This window comes from Bubalus kerabau, chromosome 5 (assembly GCF_029407905.1).
Source record: "Bubalus kerabau isolate K-KA32 ecotype Philippines breed swamp buffalo chromosome 5, PCC_UOA_SB_1v2, whole genome shotgun sequence".
NCBI lineage: Eukaryota > Metazoa > Chordata > Mammalia > Artiodactyla > Bovidae > Bubalus > Bubalus kerabau.
This window is the reverse complement of record NC_073628.1, coordinates 121,875,705-121,895,773: the sequence shown is the minus strand read 5'-3', so window position 1 is coordinate 121,895,773 and position 20,069 is coordinate 121,875,705. Positions and strand designations below refer to the sequence as shown.

The 20,069-nt window shown below is 37.7% G+C and overlaps 1 protein-coding gene across 1 annotated transcript in view; it reads right to left on the bottom strand.

The window, feature by feature from the left end:
* HMCN1 (hemicentin 1) overlaps positions 1 to 20,069 on the bottom strand; it is a 546,435-nt gene that overhangs the window by 315,842 nt on the left and 210,524 nt on the right. The window contains exons 7-11 of the mRNA XM_055582953.1: positions 15,831 to 15,951; positions 14,505 to 14,768; positions 12,364 to 12,508; positions 8,105 to 8,226; positions 2,938 to 3,213 (exon numbers count right to left, since the gene is read on the bottom strand). Of these exons, the coding sequence (XP_055438928.1) occupies positions 2,938 to 3,213; positions 8,105 to 8,226; positions 12,364 to 12,508; positions 14,505 to 14,768; positions 15,831 to 15,951 (928 nt within the window). The remainder of the gene's footprint in view (positions 1 to 2,937; positions 3,214 to 8,104; positions 8,227 to 12,363; positions 12,509 to 14,504; positions 14,769 to 15,830; positions 15,952 to 20,069) is intronic.

The window sequence follows — 20,069 nt, the reverse complement described above, 5'->3', positions numbered from 1 at the left end:
AGCAAGAAAAATATTCCTAGTGTGTATTCAATCCAAGTAGCTATTATATCTTTTAAGCTTTCTTGAACTATTTTTGATTTATTCTTTTTAAAACATGTAACTCCATAAAAGTGAAATTAATTTACAATTTATGTTTCAGTGTCAATGGTTGGCAAGCATCTTATATTCTCATGAATTATAATTCTAGGTACAGCATTTTATTTCATCAACTATCCACTGCTTTTCAATAATGTATTCAAGCAGAAAATAATCAGAGGGCATAATAATAGCTAGAGTCTTATTTTTAATAGTGCTATCAAATTCTAGAATATAGTTTTGTTAGATTTTTAAAATCTAGTTTTTCACTCAAACTCAAGATCAACTACACAGGCCATAAAATATTGCCTTTAAACAGATTTACACCACTAGAGATTATACATAGGGGCTTTCCTGGTAGTTCAGACGTAAAGAATCTGCCTGCAATGTGGAAGACCCAGGTTCGATCCCTGGAACAGGAAAATCTCCTGGAGAAGGGCCTGGCAATCCATTCCAGTATTCTTGCCTAGAGAATCCCACGGACACAGCAGCCTTGTGGGCCACAATCCATGGCATCACAAAGAGTTGGACATGACCGAAGTGACTTAGCATGCATGCAGGCAGAGATTATACAAGCTAACCAGTAATCATATAATGACATATGTTTTTTGTATTTATATTTTGTATATTTTATGACATCTAACCTCAGAACTTAAATTGTTAGGTTATAATAAATCTATTTACCAGAAAGAAGATAAAAGTTTTAGTGTTTCCTTTAAAAAATATGCATTTCTATGTCATAGGTTCATACTTTAGAATAGATTCAAATATTGTTTTGGAAAATGTTGTCCATGAAACCACCTGAGAGGTCAGTTATAAATGCAGATCTCCAGGCCCTAACCCAGGCCTATGAAATCAGAATCTCTGGGCATGAAATAAGAAATCTGCTTTTTAAAAAGTTCCTCCGAAAAGTCTTCATTCATAAATGTTTGAGAACCACTGTTCAAATTGACTGAGCAATACTAAAGTACTAAACAGTTGACCTGGAGAAACAAGGAGGGCTCTGATTCTTTTAAAATCCCATTGTAACAGAACATCAGGGAAAGAACCAAGGTCATATTTCAGAAGTCCATTACCATGTATCCTATCTGAAATAATCAGTTTGGTAAAAAAAATAGTTCCAAAACTCTAGTAACTAAAGTTACTACTTGGATTGACTCAAATATTTAATCCGTTTACCACATGGAAATGCAGTGAACCATTTACAAAAGCAACATTCCCCCAGAGGTTTCAGCAGATCAACTATCTAATGAAAGACGCACAGTCATATAGTTGGATTGCAGTGTATATCTCAAATACCAGTGTGAAAACCAGAATCAGATGTCAAGCATTTTATTAAGTCTCATGGTAATTTCACTTTGTTTTTTTTGCCATTAATAGCATTCCAAGAAACTCGGTGGTAACTTTCTTAAACAACAACATTATAACCAAGTGAGGCATGTTATAAAGTTATTTCTAGTACCATAACCAAGTAGCCAGACCTGATTCTGAGACAATCAGTCTCCCACATCAAGGATTTGAAATAAAATACTCTCCTAAGGCAGCAACTGAACCTTTCAGCTGAACAGTATAAAACTGCCAATAGTAAGTTGCTCATTACATTAAGACTCTAGAGACATTTAGAAGCCAAATAGGATTCTACTGAAAGAGATACTTGGGAATAGCTTCTGATCTTCATTTGTTAGTCTGGAATAACATACATATTTAGTAGCAATTAGAAGGCAATGGCAACCGACTCTAGTACTCTTGCCTGGAAAATCCCATGGGCGGAGGAGCCTGGTAGGCTGCAGTCCATGGGGTCACTAAGAGTTGGACACGACTGAGCGACTTCACTTTCACTTTTCACTTTCATACATTGGAGAAGGAAATGGCAACCCACTCCAGTGTTCTTGCCTGGAGAATCCCAGGGACGGGGGAGCCTGGTGGGCTGCCGTCTATGGGGTCGCACAGAGTGGGACACGACTGAAGTGACTTAGCAGCAGCAGCAGCAGACCACATTGACTTCCCTGCTGGTCCAGGGGTTAAGACTTTGCCTTCCATGGCTGGGAGTGTGGGTTCAATCCCTGGTGCTTTGAGCTATTTGAACATCTTAGTCTATATAGACAATTAAGATTGGTTTATCATTAGCTTCTTTGTGTGTGTGTGTCTGCATATGTGTCTAAGATAAATAAGGTAAAAACAGCTCTGTTAAAGTTTCAATAAAATTTCACCTTGATAGGAAACATCTTAAAACTTAATTAAAACCATAAAAGTAAATTAAATATGCAAATAATGCACTCAGATTGGGAACTTTGCTTTTTATTTTTTACCAATTAAAAGGTTTTTTTTTTCAAGTTCACAAAATAGATAAGAAATTTTAAAACTATTAAATCATCCAGAGACTATTTCTATTTCTACTCCCTTAAAATAAAGGTCTTCAATTACTAGGATTAACTGTGTTTAAGGTCAACTATGCTGCTGCTGCTGCCGCTAAGCTGCTCCTGTCGTGTCCAACTCTGTGCGACCCCACAGATGGCAGCCCACCAGGCTCTGCCGTCCCTGGGGTTCTCCAGGCAAGAACACTGGAGTGGGTTGCCATTTCCTTCTCCAATGCATGAAAGTGAAAAGTCAAAGTGAAGTCGTTCAGTCGTGTCAGACTCTTTGCAACCCCATGGACTGCAGCCTACCAGGCTCCTCTGCCCATGGGATTTTGTTTTAGTTTCCAGCTTAGTCACTTTCACACCCTCAAGGTCCACAAGCATTCTATTCTTCAACACTGTAATTGTTTGGGCCGATACCCTCAGATGGACAATTTAAGGGAATAGAGATCAAAGAAGGAAAACAGAAAGACACCATGACTCAGAAGTCACTGTCAGGACGTACCTTGCACTGTGAGGAAAACGGCCTGAGTTGATGATCCTCCTTCGTTGGAAACAACACAGCGATACTCTCCTGCATCACTGAATTTCACACTCCTGAGCTCCAGGGAAAAGTTAGCCAAGATCCTCATTCCTGCTGGATCTGTCAGCCTGACATCTCGGTCATTCCTCTGCCAGGTTAGATTGTAACCCACTGCACTGACGACAAGGCACGTCAGAACTGCTGTTTCTCCAGGAGTGACGGTAACATTACTAGGCACTTGGATGACTGGCGGGGGCTCTGTGGGAAATGAGAAGATTCCAGTTGAAAGATCCAGAAGTCATTTTACTCACTCATAGAGGTGGCTTAAAATTTTAATGAGAATGTATTGAATATCTGGTAGGAAAGACTGGTAGGAAAGATGCAGTACAACAGAACTTATTCATTAATACAAATGGGGTGATCAAGAGGGCTTCCCTTGTGGCTCAGCTGGTAAAGAATCTGCCTGCAATGTGGGAGACCTGGATTCGATCCCTGGGTTGGGAAGATCCCCTGGAGAAGGGAAAGGCTACCTACTCCAGTATTCTGGCCTGGAGAATTCCATTATCATCTAGTTGAAAAATGCTTTAAATGCATGTTTACATACCACAGTACACTAAAAGTCAAATCTATAAATTACAGCTGTGAGCATCAAAGAGGCATGGCAAAAAGATATGACTACGCTGATTTAGTACTGCAGAATCTGTCAAATTTTGAAGAAAATAACCATTTATGGATTTTTAAATTTAAAACCATTTATTTAGGGTTTTAAAGAAAACAGCACATGAAGGATGGGAGATATGGCAAAGATACAATGGCATCAGCTTTAAAGAGATTATCACCTCATTAAGACACAGTGCAACAGCAGAGTAAAATGAATATTCCCTCAGAGAAGCAGCAGAATATTTAAGAAATTCAAGTTAACAGTAGGGATAGACTTTTAATAAAAATATACACACAGGACCAAGTACACAAAAGGCATTGAGTGATGCATGCTCATTTCAGATGTGGTCAAAAGCCATTTACCAATTAAATATTTAACCAGCATTTCTAGAAAAAATCACATATTGCTCTAGTTAGGTTTGAGGATAAACCTAAATGCCCCTGTAAAGCTCACTCCGCCCAAAAGCTTTAAAATAACCTGCCATACCAAGACATTATTGAGCAATCACAGCAATAAAAAACTAGCTGGGAAGCCATGTGTCTGTTTCAGTTGAAATGTGAAAGAAGATCAGATATTCAAGATCCAACTTTACTCAAAACTGTATATAAGTACAGATGAATATCTTAAGCCTAAAATAAAACCTGGAAATAATATGCCCAAAACAGAGATAACCATAGTGGTTATCTCTGAGAGAAGGAAATATGTATATTTTTTCATATTTTCCTTTATAATTTATTTTTGTTTTCCAAACATTTTTAGACGAATATATGCTATTTTAAATTATTTTAAAAATCTGTAATTTTTACCATTCTGCTATGTTTTTAAAACCTCTTATGAAAAGTTAATGAATCAGTTGGAGAGAGTATAAGAGAAAGGTCTGACTGAATTCTAGTTAGATTTGACAAATAAAATGCAGGATGCTTTGCTAAATTTGAATTTTAGATTAACACCGAATATTATTTTATAATATATATTTTATATATTATTATATAATAATATATAATATTTTTGTATCTCTCATGAAATATTTTGAGACATTTATATGAAAGTCACATGTAAGTGGGCATCCTATTTTTACCTGCTGAATCTGGTAAACATAGGCTGCCTAATTTTATCCCATTTTACCTGGATGACCCTAGAAAAGGCAATATATTCACAATGTTTCCCTACCTGAAAAATGAAATGATTAAATTGGTTAATCCAGAAGACCCTTCTAGCACCAAGGTTCTATGATTGTAACATACAAGATAGTATGGACCAAAGACCCAGAAGTGAGCATTTGTGAATACGTGTTAACACTCATCAAAATCTTCCTGAAGACCACAAAATGTGTTGTGTAACTTCCTTTGTTGTTGTTGTTCTTTTTAAACAACCTTCTTCAGTTAGACTAGGGATGTTTAGAAACTGTAAATCCTGTATTATCAGCATACAGGGGATGCCAGGTGCTCACCCAGATCCTTCTCAAGAACCTAGGCACTCATTTCCCTAACTGCTCTTGCTTGTTGACTACTGAGCTCAGAGCCACGGGAGCTGACGTGCTCGGTCAGGCTCCCTTTCCACTGCAGCCCACTTCTGGTAACCACTTTATGAAGGAAAAACACACAGCTCTCTTGCCTCAATTCAAGGTCATCCCAGCATCAAAGCCCCCTGTAGGATCCGCTGAGGCCTCTGTTGTGATTGCATCACGATGTAATTTCTTCCACTCCTTCACGGGTGCTCTTCCCTAGAAAACTCCCTGATAACTTTCTCGCTTGCATAATCTGCCTTAGAGTCTATTTCCTCTTCAAATATATATTCAAGTATGTCAAACACCAGTTTTCTACTAATATCCAGGGGTAAAAGAGCTCTTAAACATGACATCCAATACCACTGCTGCATAAATATCTGGAGATGATAAACATCATGCACACCGAAATATTTATGCATACGTCAATAAATTGGGTGGTGATGGGAGAGATGATGGAGGAGAATGACAGCAGTTTACAGAAGAGTCTAAGATAACAAATTACTGGAAATAGCCTGGTCCCGAGAGGATGAGGGGTAGTCATTCCTAAGTGAAAGAATGGCTGAGGCTAAGATTAGGGAACCAGAAATGGAATCTCAAAACTGAGAAAGAATGATAAGTATGGGCCTTGTGACATTAAGTGAGGCTCACTAGACTGAAAGTCAGGAGGCCAGGAATCTACTTCTCACCACCGACCCACATCATCAGAAATGGGGCACCTGCCTGCTCTGGATTTCACTTTCTTTAGCTACAAAGTGATGAGGTGGTACAATATTATTTCCATGTCTTACCCTGTTCTAAAAGAGTATCCTGTAATTACAATTTAAGATTGCCTGACAAGTATTCTGTAATCAATTTTACATAAGGCCAAAATTTTGGTACTGAATATGTGTGTGTGTGTGTGTGTTGGGAGAGGGACATTGTGCTAATAAATAAATTCAGTAGAGAAAATTAATATAACTTTGTACTAGTACTAAAGTACCAAATGCCATGTGTAAAGAGTTTTTCCTGCTTCTGCAGTTCCGTTCATTAGTTTCTATATGTTTATATGCAATAAACAAGAAGTATAATTCTTTTTACACCCATTTTGCACTTAAAATTATCAATATCAATATTTCCAATGAACCAAAAATCCTAAAAATTGTTGGCTAGAAGAAAATGCTGAAGATATTCAAGTAACATATTGGTAGAACTTTAATTTTCCTTGAAACATTTCTCAGGTGCTGTGTGACTTTATAAAATAATGTCCACAGTGACACCAGTAAAACATCACCATCCCATCACACTGTGCTTCCCAACACTCTTGTCAAAATATAACATCTAATTATCCTAGGTATAAACAACTGATTCTCTTGTGCTAGTCAGTAGCAACAGTAGGATGGCTGAGCCAGGGCCTGGATGGAAGTTTAAGGCTGGTAGGTTAAAAGAAAATACAAGTTTAGAAAGAAATGTCCACTCTTTCAAGTCCAAAGGGGTACTTCCTTGCTTCTTCTATTTTTATAGGCATTGCCATATCATTCATACTTCTGCCTCCTCTTTGATGATTAAGCAATGGGACACAATTCCTGAAAATTGGCTGTGGCATAGTACAACTTCCCAGTGATACCATGGATGGGCTGGCACAGATTAACACTACAAGGGCACGGGTAGTGTGTATATTCAGAAGTTACTGATACCATAGGGCCAAATTCTTAGAAGTCAGTTCACAAGTCGTTTCTGGCACTTCCCAGTTACTTATGCGAGACGCCTGAGTCCACTCACTGAAATCTCTTTTCCCTGTTGTCCTTCTCTTAATTAATATTGCTGGGAAAAAAACTCAAGTGCTCAAGTGTTTGTTTTCCCAGAAGCTGAGGAATGTTGACATGATTCCATGCTTTTCGTAATTACTGGAGATGAAAAAAATGAATAGTTTATGATGTATGTCAACTTGCTAAATCGTTTCAGAAGACAAACTTTATTTTTCTAAGAATAAGAGAATACAAATAATTTACTGCAAGAAGAACAGGCTTGCATGCCTCAGTTTAAAAGTTCAGCTTGAACTTACTGATAATAAACGTAAACTCTGGGCTTCTAAATAGTCCTACAGTTACAAAGCTTCTTTTGTCTTAAATTTTTCCAAGAAAATGCACCTCTGACTTTTCAGATGCAAACTGACAGTTGAGACATTGTTATAAGAAAGCTCCACGGGCACCTTTAGGTCGGAATAGGGTTACTATTAAACATACATCAACCCTAGGCTATGAGGCAGGCAGAAAATGACTGAGTCAAAATTTCTAATAAATTCTAGATATATGTTGAGTAGGTAGCTTAATCTTGATCACTGATAATATATGGTAGTTGTTTTGGTTTCTAAAGAATTCTGGGAGATTGGAGGAAAAAAAATGATAATATAATGAGAGCCTTGTCTATTTATAGGAAACTTACTATTTAAATGTGAATTAATTAGCATGACTTCTGTCACTCTCAATACCAATACTGTAATCACTGAGGTCCTGTGTTTTTGAATGTGACACTGACTGTCTTCAACTCAGATGTCAGAAGCCATTCACAAAAGCACTTTGCATATTATAAACATGGGAAGAGAAAGGGAAAGTTGAACCTTGCTATTCTAAAATGGATCTCTCCCTTGTTTTCTCAAAGGAGAATGCCATATGGGGATTTCAAAATATTAAACCCCTACAATAATAACAACAACAACAATAATTTTAAAAACTCATGTCTATTAGTTGTTTCTATGTGCCTGATTCTATCCTGTGCTTAACATATACTCTCTCACTTAATCCTCATAATTTCTCCATGAAAAAAGAGACTATTGCTGCTATTATAATCATTTTACAGTGGGGAAACCAAGGCACTGAGTTCTTAGGTAACTGGTCCAAGGCAGGTCACACAAGTTAACACACGGCGAAGTCTGGTTAACAAACATCCCATTTGCATACCTGCACGGAATATGAGGCAACTGCCGAGGAGTTAGTGATAATTACCTGACACGTCGAAGAACGTCCGTGCTCGTCCGGTCCCTGCAGTACTGGCAGCAGCGCACTCGTAGGAGCCTTCGTCAGACAGAGTGACCTCTTCAATATCCCAGGTCACGTTGGCAGATTCTCTGCGGTAAGAAAATAGAACCATGCTTAGTTACCACAAAAACAAGGCCAGGCTGAAGCAGTGATTCCACTCTTTGTTTTATTCATTCAAATGAACAAAGAAAACAGTTTAAAGAAAGTAAATTGATTAAACTGCAGATTTCTTTGTAGCTTAAAACAATACACCTCTTATATTTTAAATAGAAAGTGAAGCTTCTCTAATCTGAGCAAAAAACAAAGACAGTAACTTTGGTTTTGTTTTTTTTCTATTGATCTTCCTAGGTTCTAACAAGAGAAATCATTTCCAAATGTGAGAACAACTTTAAAGAGGCTGTGGATAGACGAATGAACCTTTTTTACTGAGAAAATATCATGGAGACATCTTTGATTTTTCTCAAAAGTCATGTCAAAAAAACTGCCAATAATTTTACCACTTTTAATTTTCACTTTTCTCACATTCATGTGTCTATTTTGACTATTATTTTTTGATCAGGCCTCTACCTTTGCTGTTTAGAAATACAGTCTGTGCCTGTCAAATTATGGAGACTATAAATTTCTTTAGGAAAATATTCTCTGACTAGGCCAAAATAATTAAATAAATAAGATTTTTTAAAATTGGCAGAAAAGCACTCCTTAAATCTTCTCTCCTTCCCTTCTCTTTTCAAGTTTTTGGTCATTTTCAGTGGGATTTAGCCAAAGCAACTGAACCAGGTAATTAACAAGTATGAAGGTAGAAAACAGAATTTTTGGTTCTCAAAAAGATAAATTCTCTTAAACTTTCTTATGTATAAGCTCCACATAAGACTATATACCATATCTGGTTCAATACATGTATACAATGAGTTAAAAAAAAAAAAAAAGATCAGTTTTATAATCAAAGTTGTCATTTAGGTAAAACAAATCTTTTTCCTACATTATATATTCACTCATTTAATAAACATATATACTCTGCCCTCTAGCAGGGCTTCCCTGGTAGCTCAGATGGCAAAGAATTTGCCTGCAATGTGGGAGACCCAGGTTCAAGCCCTGGGTTGGGAAGATCTCCTGGAGAAGGACCTGGCAACCCATTCCAGTATTCTTGCTTGGAAAATCCCATGGACAGAGGAGCCTGGTGAGCTACAGTAAAGTGGGCTTTGCAACATGGGGTTACAAAGAGTTGGACACGACTGAAGCAACTTAGCACACATGTCCTCTAATACTTCAATTTGTTACTCATCTTCTGGAAATGTCTTAGTAATAGCCATTTAATTCTTATTTAAAAGATTCTGATAACCTATAAAAAAGCATTATATTGTTCTAAAATATGATTGTCATAAATACTTTCATATTTTTTCTTATAATCATCCATAGATATTTACAACATATTTTAAACATTCAAGATATGGATAAAATGACCCACTGCAGAGTCAAAATACTTTCCACTGAAGCTGAAAATGTACAATAGTCCTCACAGTAACTCCAGAGCCCTCCCAATTCAAATGAATGGTAGTCACTATAAAGAATTCATTGGGCTCTTAATGTACATTTACCACTAACCTGTATTTAAAAGAAAGTCAAAACACAGGTTCCTGCCATCAGGAAAGTGAGAAAGTAAGCAAGGTGACCATTCCATATATTTTAGTAACTGAGAATATGTACTTCAGTTAATACTGTTTCCTTTCGCATGTGTCTCTGCATTGGGTGTCAGTGGTCCTTACTGCCACATTGAGAAGAAAATGAAGTATGACTTACTCTTTGCTGCGCTGATCACCTAAGATGCATCTTGAATGCTTTAAAGCAGTATACTAAGCCCAAGTTTACAGATGCCATTATCTAGAAGGTACTGGTAAGTTCCAGAAAGGTAGGAGTTTGAATTACACACATTTTTTGTGCCTTCTGCAGTGCTTACTTCAGAGCCAAGTATATGTTAGGATTCATCAAAAACTTAAGACACATGGAAATTTTAGAATAGAAAGCGGCAATTTTTCTAGTCTTAGGGCCTTTTCTTTAAAAACAAGAAAGTAGGGAGAAGGACAAGTAATTTATTCAAAGGCACGTAACCAGTGTACGGGTTGCTTACAGAATATTCTTTAGTATTATATTTATTCCTATCTTGTTTATGAAATTATTACATGAAAACAATTCTCCTTTTCATGTAGCCTTATCAGTAGGCATTATCCTCTGTCCATGGAATTCTCCAGGCAAGAATAGTAGAGTGGGTTGCCATTCCCTTCTCCAGGGGATCTTCCCAACCCAGGGATCAAACCCAGTTCTCCTGCATTGCAGGCAGATTCTTTACCATAAAAGCCACTAGGGAAGTTCACTAAGATTGTATGGCCACAATAAAAAGTTCTGAAGGAATGGCCTTTGGAACCGGGGGAGGAACACATCAGTTAGAAATGAGTCTTGCTGCTAATGGAAACGAATTCTCTCCCACATCCCCTAGAAATCACTGTGACTCACATAACAAAGATCCAGTCATGCATGTGGAGTTGTTAGGAAATCTAGAGCAGAGATGTGTAAGTGAACTGGGATTAGAGTATCAAATCCATCATCACCCATGCCCAATTTTGTCTCTAGACTCTTACATCTAAAGAACTTAACAAATGTCAGCAAGGCATGTCACATCTCTGGGCCACAGAGTTGGAAAAATGCAAGAAAGAATCCTTGTGGTTTACCTCAGAGGAATTGGGTGAAATTAATAAATTAATGTTTATAAAGAATCTCAAGTATCTTTCAGAAATGTTACTATTTAAATCCAAAGCAGAATTGTTTGATTTCATCAGTTAGGTATGTAACTTTGTCATTTGATATCTTGGTCAGCTAATGTTGCTGGTTATTAACTATGCAGCTAAGGAAATCGTCAAGACATATGTTAAGAAAGTAGCAGGAAATAATAAGTCCAATCTTTACCTAATGGAAAATTCAAGTTATGATAAACATTCTTGCCACAGCTTTTGCTTTAAATGACCCCATGAGGAGATTGTATAAGCTAAGATTTGTCAAAACTTAACATATTACAGAAGCTATTTATGTGAATATTGAGTTACTGGTGTGAAAGTCTTATAAAATAATACTTAGAGTTTTTCTCCTTAAATGTAGATTGTTTTGCAGTAAATTAACAACAACAAAAAAGTTTTTCAGAAATCATCATCTAGTTTTCAAGGCCTATTTAATGTTTATCATTAGATGACTCAAATTTGTCTAGAAAATTCACCAGTCTTCTCAAGGAAAGTTGGTGTCCTGTAGCCCACTCCCATTGATTTCTGGCTGCAGCGTGTGTGTGTGCTAAGTCGTTTCAGCAGTGTCTGACTCTTTGTGACCCTTCAGGCTACTCTGTCTATGTGATTCTCCAGGCAAGAATACTGGAATGGGTTGCCATGTGCCCTCCTCAAGGGGATCTTACCCACCCAAAGATGGGACCCCAGTCTGTCTCCTGACAGCATCCCAGCAGGCATTTCACCCTCCTCCCCTGGCTCCTGGGCCCCAGCTCCACTGGCTTGCTTCCTGTCTTTCTTCCCCACATGCCTTTAGTGCACTTGCACTGATTGTTCCTGGTGTGTTAACACTCCTCCCTGGATGTCTGCAGGACCATCTCATTCACCACGTTCAGGTCCTTATTCAAATGTCTCTACTATAAATTTTAAAATTGCAACTTAGCCAAAATCACATGCCGTCCACCAACCAGTAATTATGTGCCTGAAATAACCTGCTCTACTTTTTATTGTAACACATCAGATTCACTTATCATTATACTTTAAATCAGATTCAGAGACATATTAACTCCTCAAGCCACTGAAGTTTAAACTTCAGGGTCTTTCATTTGCAAGGGCTCTTGCAAAGTTCAGTACCTAACTTTGTATTCATAATTTTGTATCCTTTGTCTTATTAAGGGACCCTCAAACTATAAAATTCAGATCCTATAAAACCTGCAATCAACTCTTAAACGTATTCCAGCATTTATTATATTACCATAGAATACTTATCATCTATTTCTGCCTTCCTTCTTTACAATATAAGCTCCACAAAGGTACAGATTCGGGTCTGTTTTGCTTAGTGCTATACCCCAAGACTATGAAGCAAATAAGAATGTATAATGAATATGTACACTAACATAAATATCTATCTGTATTTCGGATGTTTCATGGTATAAAATATTATTAACAGAAGCATTTACACACTTTAAATACTGGTCGACTCCAAGTGTAGCTCCATTTCTGACAAAACTCAAGGTAAAAGGCAAAAGACTGTCAACAGCGCAGGGAATCTGGCCCGGCTGCAGGTAGTAGCCTGGGGTTTTCTCAGGCATTGTAACTTTCGGAGCATCTGGGGAAAAAAGAACATGGGCAAGAAGGTCACAATGATATTTGGTACTTCCTGTTAATCCATTCAAAACTTCATGCATAAACTATCCCAGTAAATTCTCTGCATTCCAATTAATCTAAATCACTAAAAATCACTTTAATTATCCTTCTTTGTTCCAAGTTTATTAATTTCTGGATTATCTCCAGAAAGTACTCATTGAATCTATGACTCCACTGATTTGAAGGCATAATATTTTTTTTTTACCAGCAAGATAGAAACAAAATTACCAACTAAGTTATAAAGCATCATCAATTGTAGAAGAGAGTTTAATTCTGAAAATGTAAAGGTATGTAAGAACCCACATAGCTTAGAATTGAATTCATAGAGTAACTATTTCCAGAAAAAGAATGAAAAAATTGATTTCTTAAGAATCCAATAGTTTTTTTTAAGCATTCAATTCAGGGGCTAAAGCAACTAACTCTGTATATTTTCTTTGAGGCAATACTAAGATTGGTTCTACTATGATCTTTTTTCAGCATTCAACAATAGAGTTGTTCCTGAATTTCCCAAATGATAACCTTCTATATAAATGATAAATTGTTACTGCTCCATCTAGTAGGGCAATATTAGAATCAATCTTTCTATATCTGTTGAATATAGATGGTTGGATGGCATCACCGACTTGATGGAGATGAGTTTGAGCAAGCTCCGGGAGTTGGTGATGGACAGGGAAGCCTGGCGTGCTGCAGTCCATGGGGTCACGAAGAATCGGACAGAACTGAGCGACTGAACTGACTGATATCTGTGTCAGTCCATGGTTCAAGCTACACACAGTTTTAAAGTTTTGGTCAAATTCAGTCATCAGCATTTGGAAATAACAGCAAATATATAAGTAGCCTACTAACTAACTAACCAACCCACTAACCAAATAAAGGCAAACTCATCATGTTATTTACAATGAACTATTGATTATTATATAGAAGGTTTCTGATAATCATATATACACTTTAGCCAAATTAGACAGCTTAATCAAACATTAAACACAAGTGCCAGGCTTTTTATGGGGAGTAAGAACATCACTTCATGGCAAATAGATGGGGAAACAGTGGAAACAGTGAGAGACTTTATTTTTTGGGGCTCCAAAATCACTGCAGATGGTGACTGCAGCCATGAAATTAAAAGACACTTGCTCCCTGGAAGAAAAGCAATGACAAACCTAGACATAGGTTTAATACAGCATATTAAAAAGCAGACACGTTACTTTGCCAACATAGGTCCATCTAGTCAAGGCTATGGTTTTTCCAGTAGTCATGTATGGATGTGGGAGTTGGACTATAAAGAAAGCTGAGTGCCAAAGAATTGATGCTTTTGAACTGTGGTGTTGGAGAAGACTCTTGAGAGTCCCTTGGACTGAAAAGAGATCAAACCAGTTAATCCTAAAGGAAATCAGTCCTGAATATTCATTGGAAGGACTGATGCTGAAGCTGAAGCTCCAATACTTTGGCCACCTGATGTGAAGAACTGATTCATTTGAAAAGACCCTGATGCTGGGAAAGACTGAAGGCGGGAGAGAAGGGGATGACAGAGGATAAGGTGGTTGGATGGCATCACCAACTCGATGGACATGAGTTTGAGTACACTCCGAGAGTTGGTGATGTACAGGGAAGCCTGGGGTCTCAAAGAGTCGGACACGACTGATCGACTGAACTGAACTGAAGAGCATCAGAATTTCCCAGTTCAAGTTCTTACACTGATTGAAGTAAGATTCTAAGATCTATAGATTTTGAATCTACTAAGATTCTCAGATCTACAAATCAGTGAGATTTAACATGAAATTTTGAATTTTTTTTTTATGGTTAAGAAAAGTTGTTACCTATGTGTAAATGCTTTTCCACACAGTGACTCAGTAATAATGTGAGGATATTATTTTTTACTTTAGAGTCCTTTTTTTACCTATAGGACCACATAAATCCCTTAAACTATCAATACTCCAGTGATGAATAAAGTGACATCTTACCTGGGACAATACTAGAGAAGGAAACACTTGACACTCTCTGGAAGAGAAAATCATCCTTATCATAGCCTGTTACTTTGAGAAAGAAAGCTTCATTTGGTGGTATAAAATCAGAAATATTCCATATGCCATAAGGTTTTCTATCAGGATAATATTTAACAGGAATAGTCTTAAGAGAACTGCCTGAGATACTCAGAAGTTCAAGACGATCTACTCTAGCTGGGATGGAAATTCCAGAAGTATTCAGCAGCACATAGGTAGGTATTCCTACAAGAGAAAGAATTTATCATTTATAAGTAATATGCACCTGGGGTTATCTATCAAGTAAGTTTTGTATTATAACAGCAGGTAACCAGGATCATATATATGAGTACTACAGGCTGTGTCAAAAACTGTGGCCCAGCTGTGGAATCTTTTCTACACAAATAAAAAAAGTTTATTTATGACCAGAGAAATACAGGAAACCATAGATAATGACTTTTAAGTTATCTAATCACGTTTATATGTAGAAAATTAGAATTATGAATATTGTATAATATATTTGTATTATATGAATATTTTTAAAGATTTGTTATTTTGTATCCTCCTAGTAACTGAAGCAATAAAAATAAAGGAACAATCAGAAAAAAAGAAATTTAAAGTCACAGTAAGACTAAGCCTTCTTTTCAGCTACAGAACTATAAATCTTCTTGCATGAATAAAAATAAGATGAAAAAGCACCTTTCAAATCAATAATAATTTCATCTTGGAACATATAATGCTATGTGATATCTTCAATGTTTTAACTATACACACACACGCTCTATATTTTCACCTTGACAACAGGCAAGTAAGATGCTAGTAAGAAGAAGTCCCAAGACCTCGGTCAGCAGTTTTCAAAGTTTAGTAAGTATAGGAATCAATGAGGTGCTTGTTAAAGTGTACATTCCTGGGACCTGGAGAAGGAAATAGCAACCCACTCCAGTATTCTTGCCTGGGAAATCTTATGGATAGAGGAGACTGACAGGCTACCATTTATGGAGCTGCAAAACAGCTGGATGTACCTTAGTGACTAAACAAAACTGGGACATACTGTCTATAATTTTCATTCAGGAGATCTGAGGTAGGCCCCAGGAACCTTAATTTTTGATAAGCTCCCCAAGTGAGTTCAATATCACTGGTCTTTGGGCCATACTTCAAGAAACAATGACAGGAGTAATCATATTTCAAATAAAGATGCCGTGATTCCCAATTTTATTGAGGAACTACAAAATTACAAAACCACAGTCTGAGAAGAACTTTGCACTTCAATACCTACTACGCCAATTGAGCTAACACACACATACAAACCTTGCACCGGTCTGCTGACTGTTTTTTTGAAGTCCAGGGTGGGCTTTCGGGAAAAACCAGCTCGAAAATCAATAGTACTGAGGCCAGTGATGCGAACAGAGTGCCTTCCAGTGCTAGACGTCTGAAAAATGTTTAATGACAAATTCCATCAGCAGTTAATCCAGGGTGCTGGCCACACTAAACACTAACCAGTAAAAGGAACTGCAGAGCGTTCCGTTAGACTTGGTGTCCACTCACTGTGGCCTTTATCTGGGTGTTTTGAACTTAACTGTGATTCCATAACTTCAATGCAAGTTTTGTAATACATATCCAGGGGCCTAAAGCCTATACAACTGAGTATTATATTGCACGCTCAGTGGTAAAAGATAGAGGGGCACAGTCATAGTGAATGGACTTGATTCACAGGGTGGATGTTCAAGAAATGAATATTCATGAAATAAATGAATAACTAAACCTTCTCCCCTAAACATCATCCAGGTTCTATTATGGAAAATATTTCCTTTCTCTTTGCTCAGGGAAGATACAGCCAGGACAAGCACAAGAGTCAATTATCAACTAGCTTTTAGCTGACCAGCATCTTCAGCTCAGCAGTGTCCAGTCAAGGCACTTAGTTAGCGAGATACAAGTATGAGTGAAAAAATAAGGTCCTCACTCTCTAAGAGCTTATGGCCTGTGAGGAAGTCAGATGGAGGAAGAGAAATCTCCAACGCAATACAGTGAAGGCAGTGATAGAATTACAGAAAAGGTAGAGAGAAAAGAAACATGTATACTAAAGGAGAACGGACTAGGTTGTAGTTCAGTTAAAACCTCCTAAAGGAGATGAACAAGATATTGAATAGCTGAGAGCTGAGGTCACCTCTATGTGCATAAATAATAAATAATTTGGATTAGGGCCACAGGATAAAACATTAACATTTACTGGGCACTTTCTTTGTGTCCAGACTTTTTGCATACATTGGCTTGTTTTTCATTACAACTGTGTGGTAGATACCATCATCAGCCCATGGCACAGATAAACAGGCTGAGGCACCAAAGCATTGAATACGTTGCCCAAGTTCACAAGGTTTCTCAACTTTCCTAACATTGCAGAAGTCGGGTTTTAACCCAAAGGTCAGACTCTGGGCTCTTTTCCACTGTGCTCGATTGTCTCCCAAGGGCAAGGTCAGTCAGAGTGAGCCGCTACCTCAGTATCCCTCTAATTATAATTTGAGGACCAACTATATCTATACCTACACAAAATCACCTGGATTGTCTGTAAAACTACAGACTCCGAGCTCCAGCCAAAATTTACTGGTCAGTGGCGTTTAGGACTATGCATATAATATATGGTAATATGCGGCTATATATGGCTACAAGGCTCTGCAAACCACACAGTTTTCCCTAAATCCCTGTAATGCATGTGGCAATGAGTACAGAAAAGATGAGGAGATATGTATGTCCCTGTTACTACCAATCACATTCCTCACTGAGCAGAACCTGCAGAAACTCAAAGCAAAGGAAAATGAAGGTGAAGGGAAAGGAAAAAAAATTACATCTTCTCAAAAAATGTGTTGTATTCTTAGCATAAATGATGTTCCTAATTACTATGGCTCATTAGGGCTTAAAAAATACCGTATGTTTAAGTGCAGAAGTCTCAGTACACTTATTCCATTATTTCTAAAGGAAAATGTGTTATGAATGAACAGATATAAAAGGAAACTATATATCACAATCCAATTTAAAATCGAGGATCTCCTACAGGGCTGTATAAAACCTTGAGAAGTCTACATTCAACTGCCTTAATAATGAGAGCTTTACTGAAAATACTATTGTCTGCTAGCTTCTTGTTAAGGAGAAACAAAATAGTCCATATTATGAGTTGTTTTAGATTTTTTTCACTGACATCATCTATTGCTGTTAGTTGCCTTGTTGCTTAGAAAGTCCCCTATGATAAAACAGCTACCGAGAGGTTATCAAGGGCAAATGTGATACACACTTTGTCTAATGACTGCTATCGAGTACTAACCATCTACCAAGTGTTATGTGCACAAACCAACTGATAATAAGTCCATTTCCAAAGTGGTGCTTACAGCGAACTCTGCTTAATGTTATGTGGCAGCCTGGATGGGAGGGGAGTTTGGGGAGAATGGATACATGTATTGTGCATGGCTGAGTCCCTTTGCTATCCACCTGAAACTATCACAACATTGTTGATCAGCTATACTTCAATACAAAATAAAAAGTTTTTTTCTAAGTGATGCTTAATATCTGAGAAAAATTAGAAATTACTCAAGTGTTTGAAAATATGGTATCCTGCTGGTAAATAATCAGAGAAGGCAATGGCAACCCACTCCAGTACTCTAGCCTGGAAAATCCCATGGACGGAGGAGCCTGGTAGGCTGTAGTCCATGGGGTTGCAAAGAGTGGGACACGACTGAGCGACTTCACTTTCACTTTTCACTTTCATGCATTGGAGAAGGAAATGGCAACCCACCCCAGTGTTCTTGCCAGGGACAGGGGAGCCTGGTGGGTTGCCGCCTATGGGGTCACACAGAGTCGGACACGACTGAAGCGACTTAGCAGCAGCAGCAGCAGCTGGTAAATAATATGTTAAAAATAAAGCTGAGTTGATGAATAGGGAGTCTCTTACAATCTCTACAAAATTATTATAAATTAATCTTGATCCAAATAACATACCAAAAAAGTGGGTGGGGATAAGGGCGTAGGTAAACTCTGAGAAAAGCTAAAAATATGACACATAATTAAAGAAGATTGTAATTTCTTAATTATATATTATACTGTAAACAGTAGGAATCCCTGCATAGGATTTGAAAGGCTTTGTAAGTAAAAGGTATTTCCAACTGAGTTAGTTTTTATGCACAATGACATCCAACTCTGGGTTAATCAGGGTAATGGGAGCAAAAGATATCACAAATAAAACACAATTATTCATTTAAAAATATAATGCCAGGAAATATTTTAAACTAAGTTAATTAAAAATGACCTCTGATACTCACTTATTATTCTTGAATCATTCTCTTAAAAGAATTACAATAATACTTGACAATATTTTAGGAACAGAGAATATCACATTCAATATCTTCATGAGAAAGTGCTAACAATTTATTACTTTAATCTGTTGTCTTAAAGTAAGCTATTATTTTAGTCTGTTTCTTAGCTGACCTCCCTCTTTCAAGTATTACTGTCATAGGAACAAAAAGATTTTAGGAATAATGATGGTAAAATGCATCAGTAACTGGAAAAAGAAGAAAGGTCCAACATACACAAAATGCATTCTGTACAGGAGGCTAAATCTTTTATGTAAATTACCATCTTTAATCCCCACAAAAGCCCATCTGAGATAATAGTATTACTACCTTCATTTCACAGATCAGAAAGGTAGAGTCACTTGCTCAAAGTCACAGATAAATAGCAGGTAGCAGAGCTGGGCAGAGAAGGCAATGGCACCCCACTCCAGTACTTTCGTCTGGAAAATCCCACGGATGGAGGAGCCAGGTAGGCTACAGTCCATGGGGTCGCCAAGAGTCAGACACGACTGAGCGACTTCACTTTCACCTTTCACTTTCATGCACTGGAGAAGGAAATGGCAACCCACTCCAGTGTTCTTGCCTGGAGAATCCCAGGGACAGGGGAGCCTGGTGGGCTGCCGTTTATGGGGTCGCACAGAGTCGGACACGACTGACGTGACTTAGCAGCAGCAGCAGCAGAGCTGGGATGTGAATTCAGTGAGGATCCAGAAACTGACCTCCACAGGTACACCATGTGCTTCTCATGATCATTTTAATGAACTGAATTATGCTGGTTTGGGGATAAAGGCTGAAATATACCCAACTGCTCTACATAACAGAAAAGTAATATGGAATTTCACTTCCCTGGTGGCTCAGCCAGTAAAGAATCCACCTGCAATGCAGGAGACCTGGGTTTGATCCCCTGGGTTGGGAAGATCCCCTGGAGAAGGGAGTAGCAACCCACTCCAGTATTCAGGCCTAGGAAATTCCATGGACAGAAGAACCTAGTGTCCATGGGGTTGCAAAGAGTCAGACACAGCTAAGTGAATATCTATATGGAATTCCTGAGACTATTCACAGGAGAGAAGCAGAAACAAAATAGAGAAAAGAAGAATGGAGGGCAAGGAGAGAGGCAAAAGGAAACAAGTTACTTCAAGATAAACCCCAAATCTATAGTCAAATTTACTATATTTACAAAACGGTCTTGTTACTGGATTCTCTGAAATTTTTG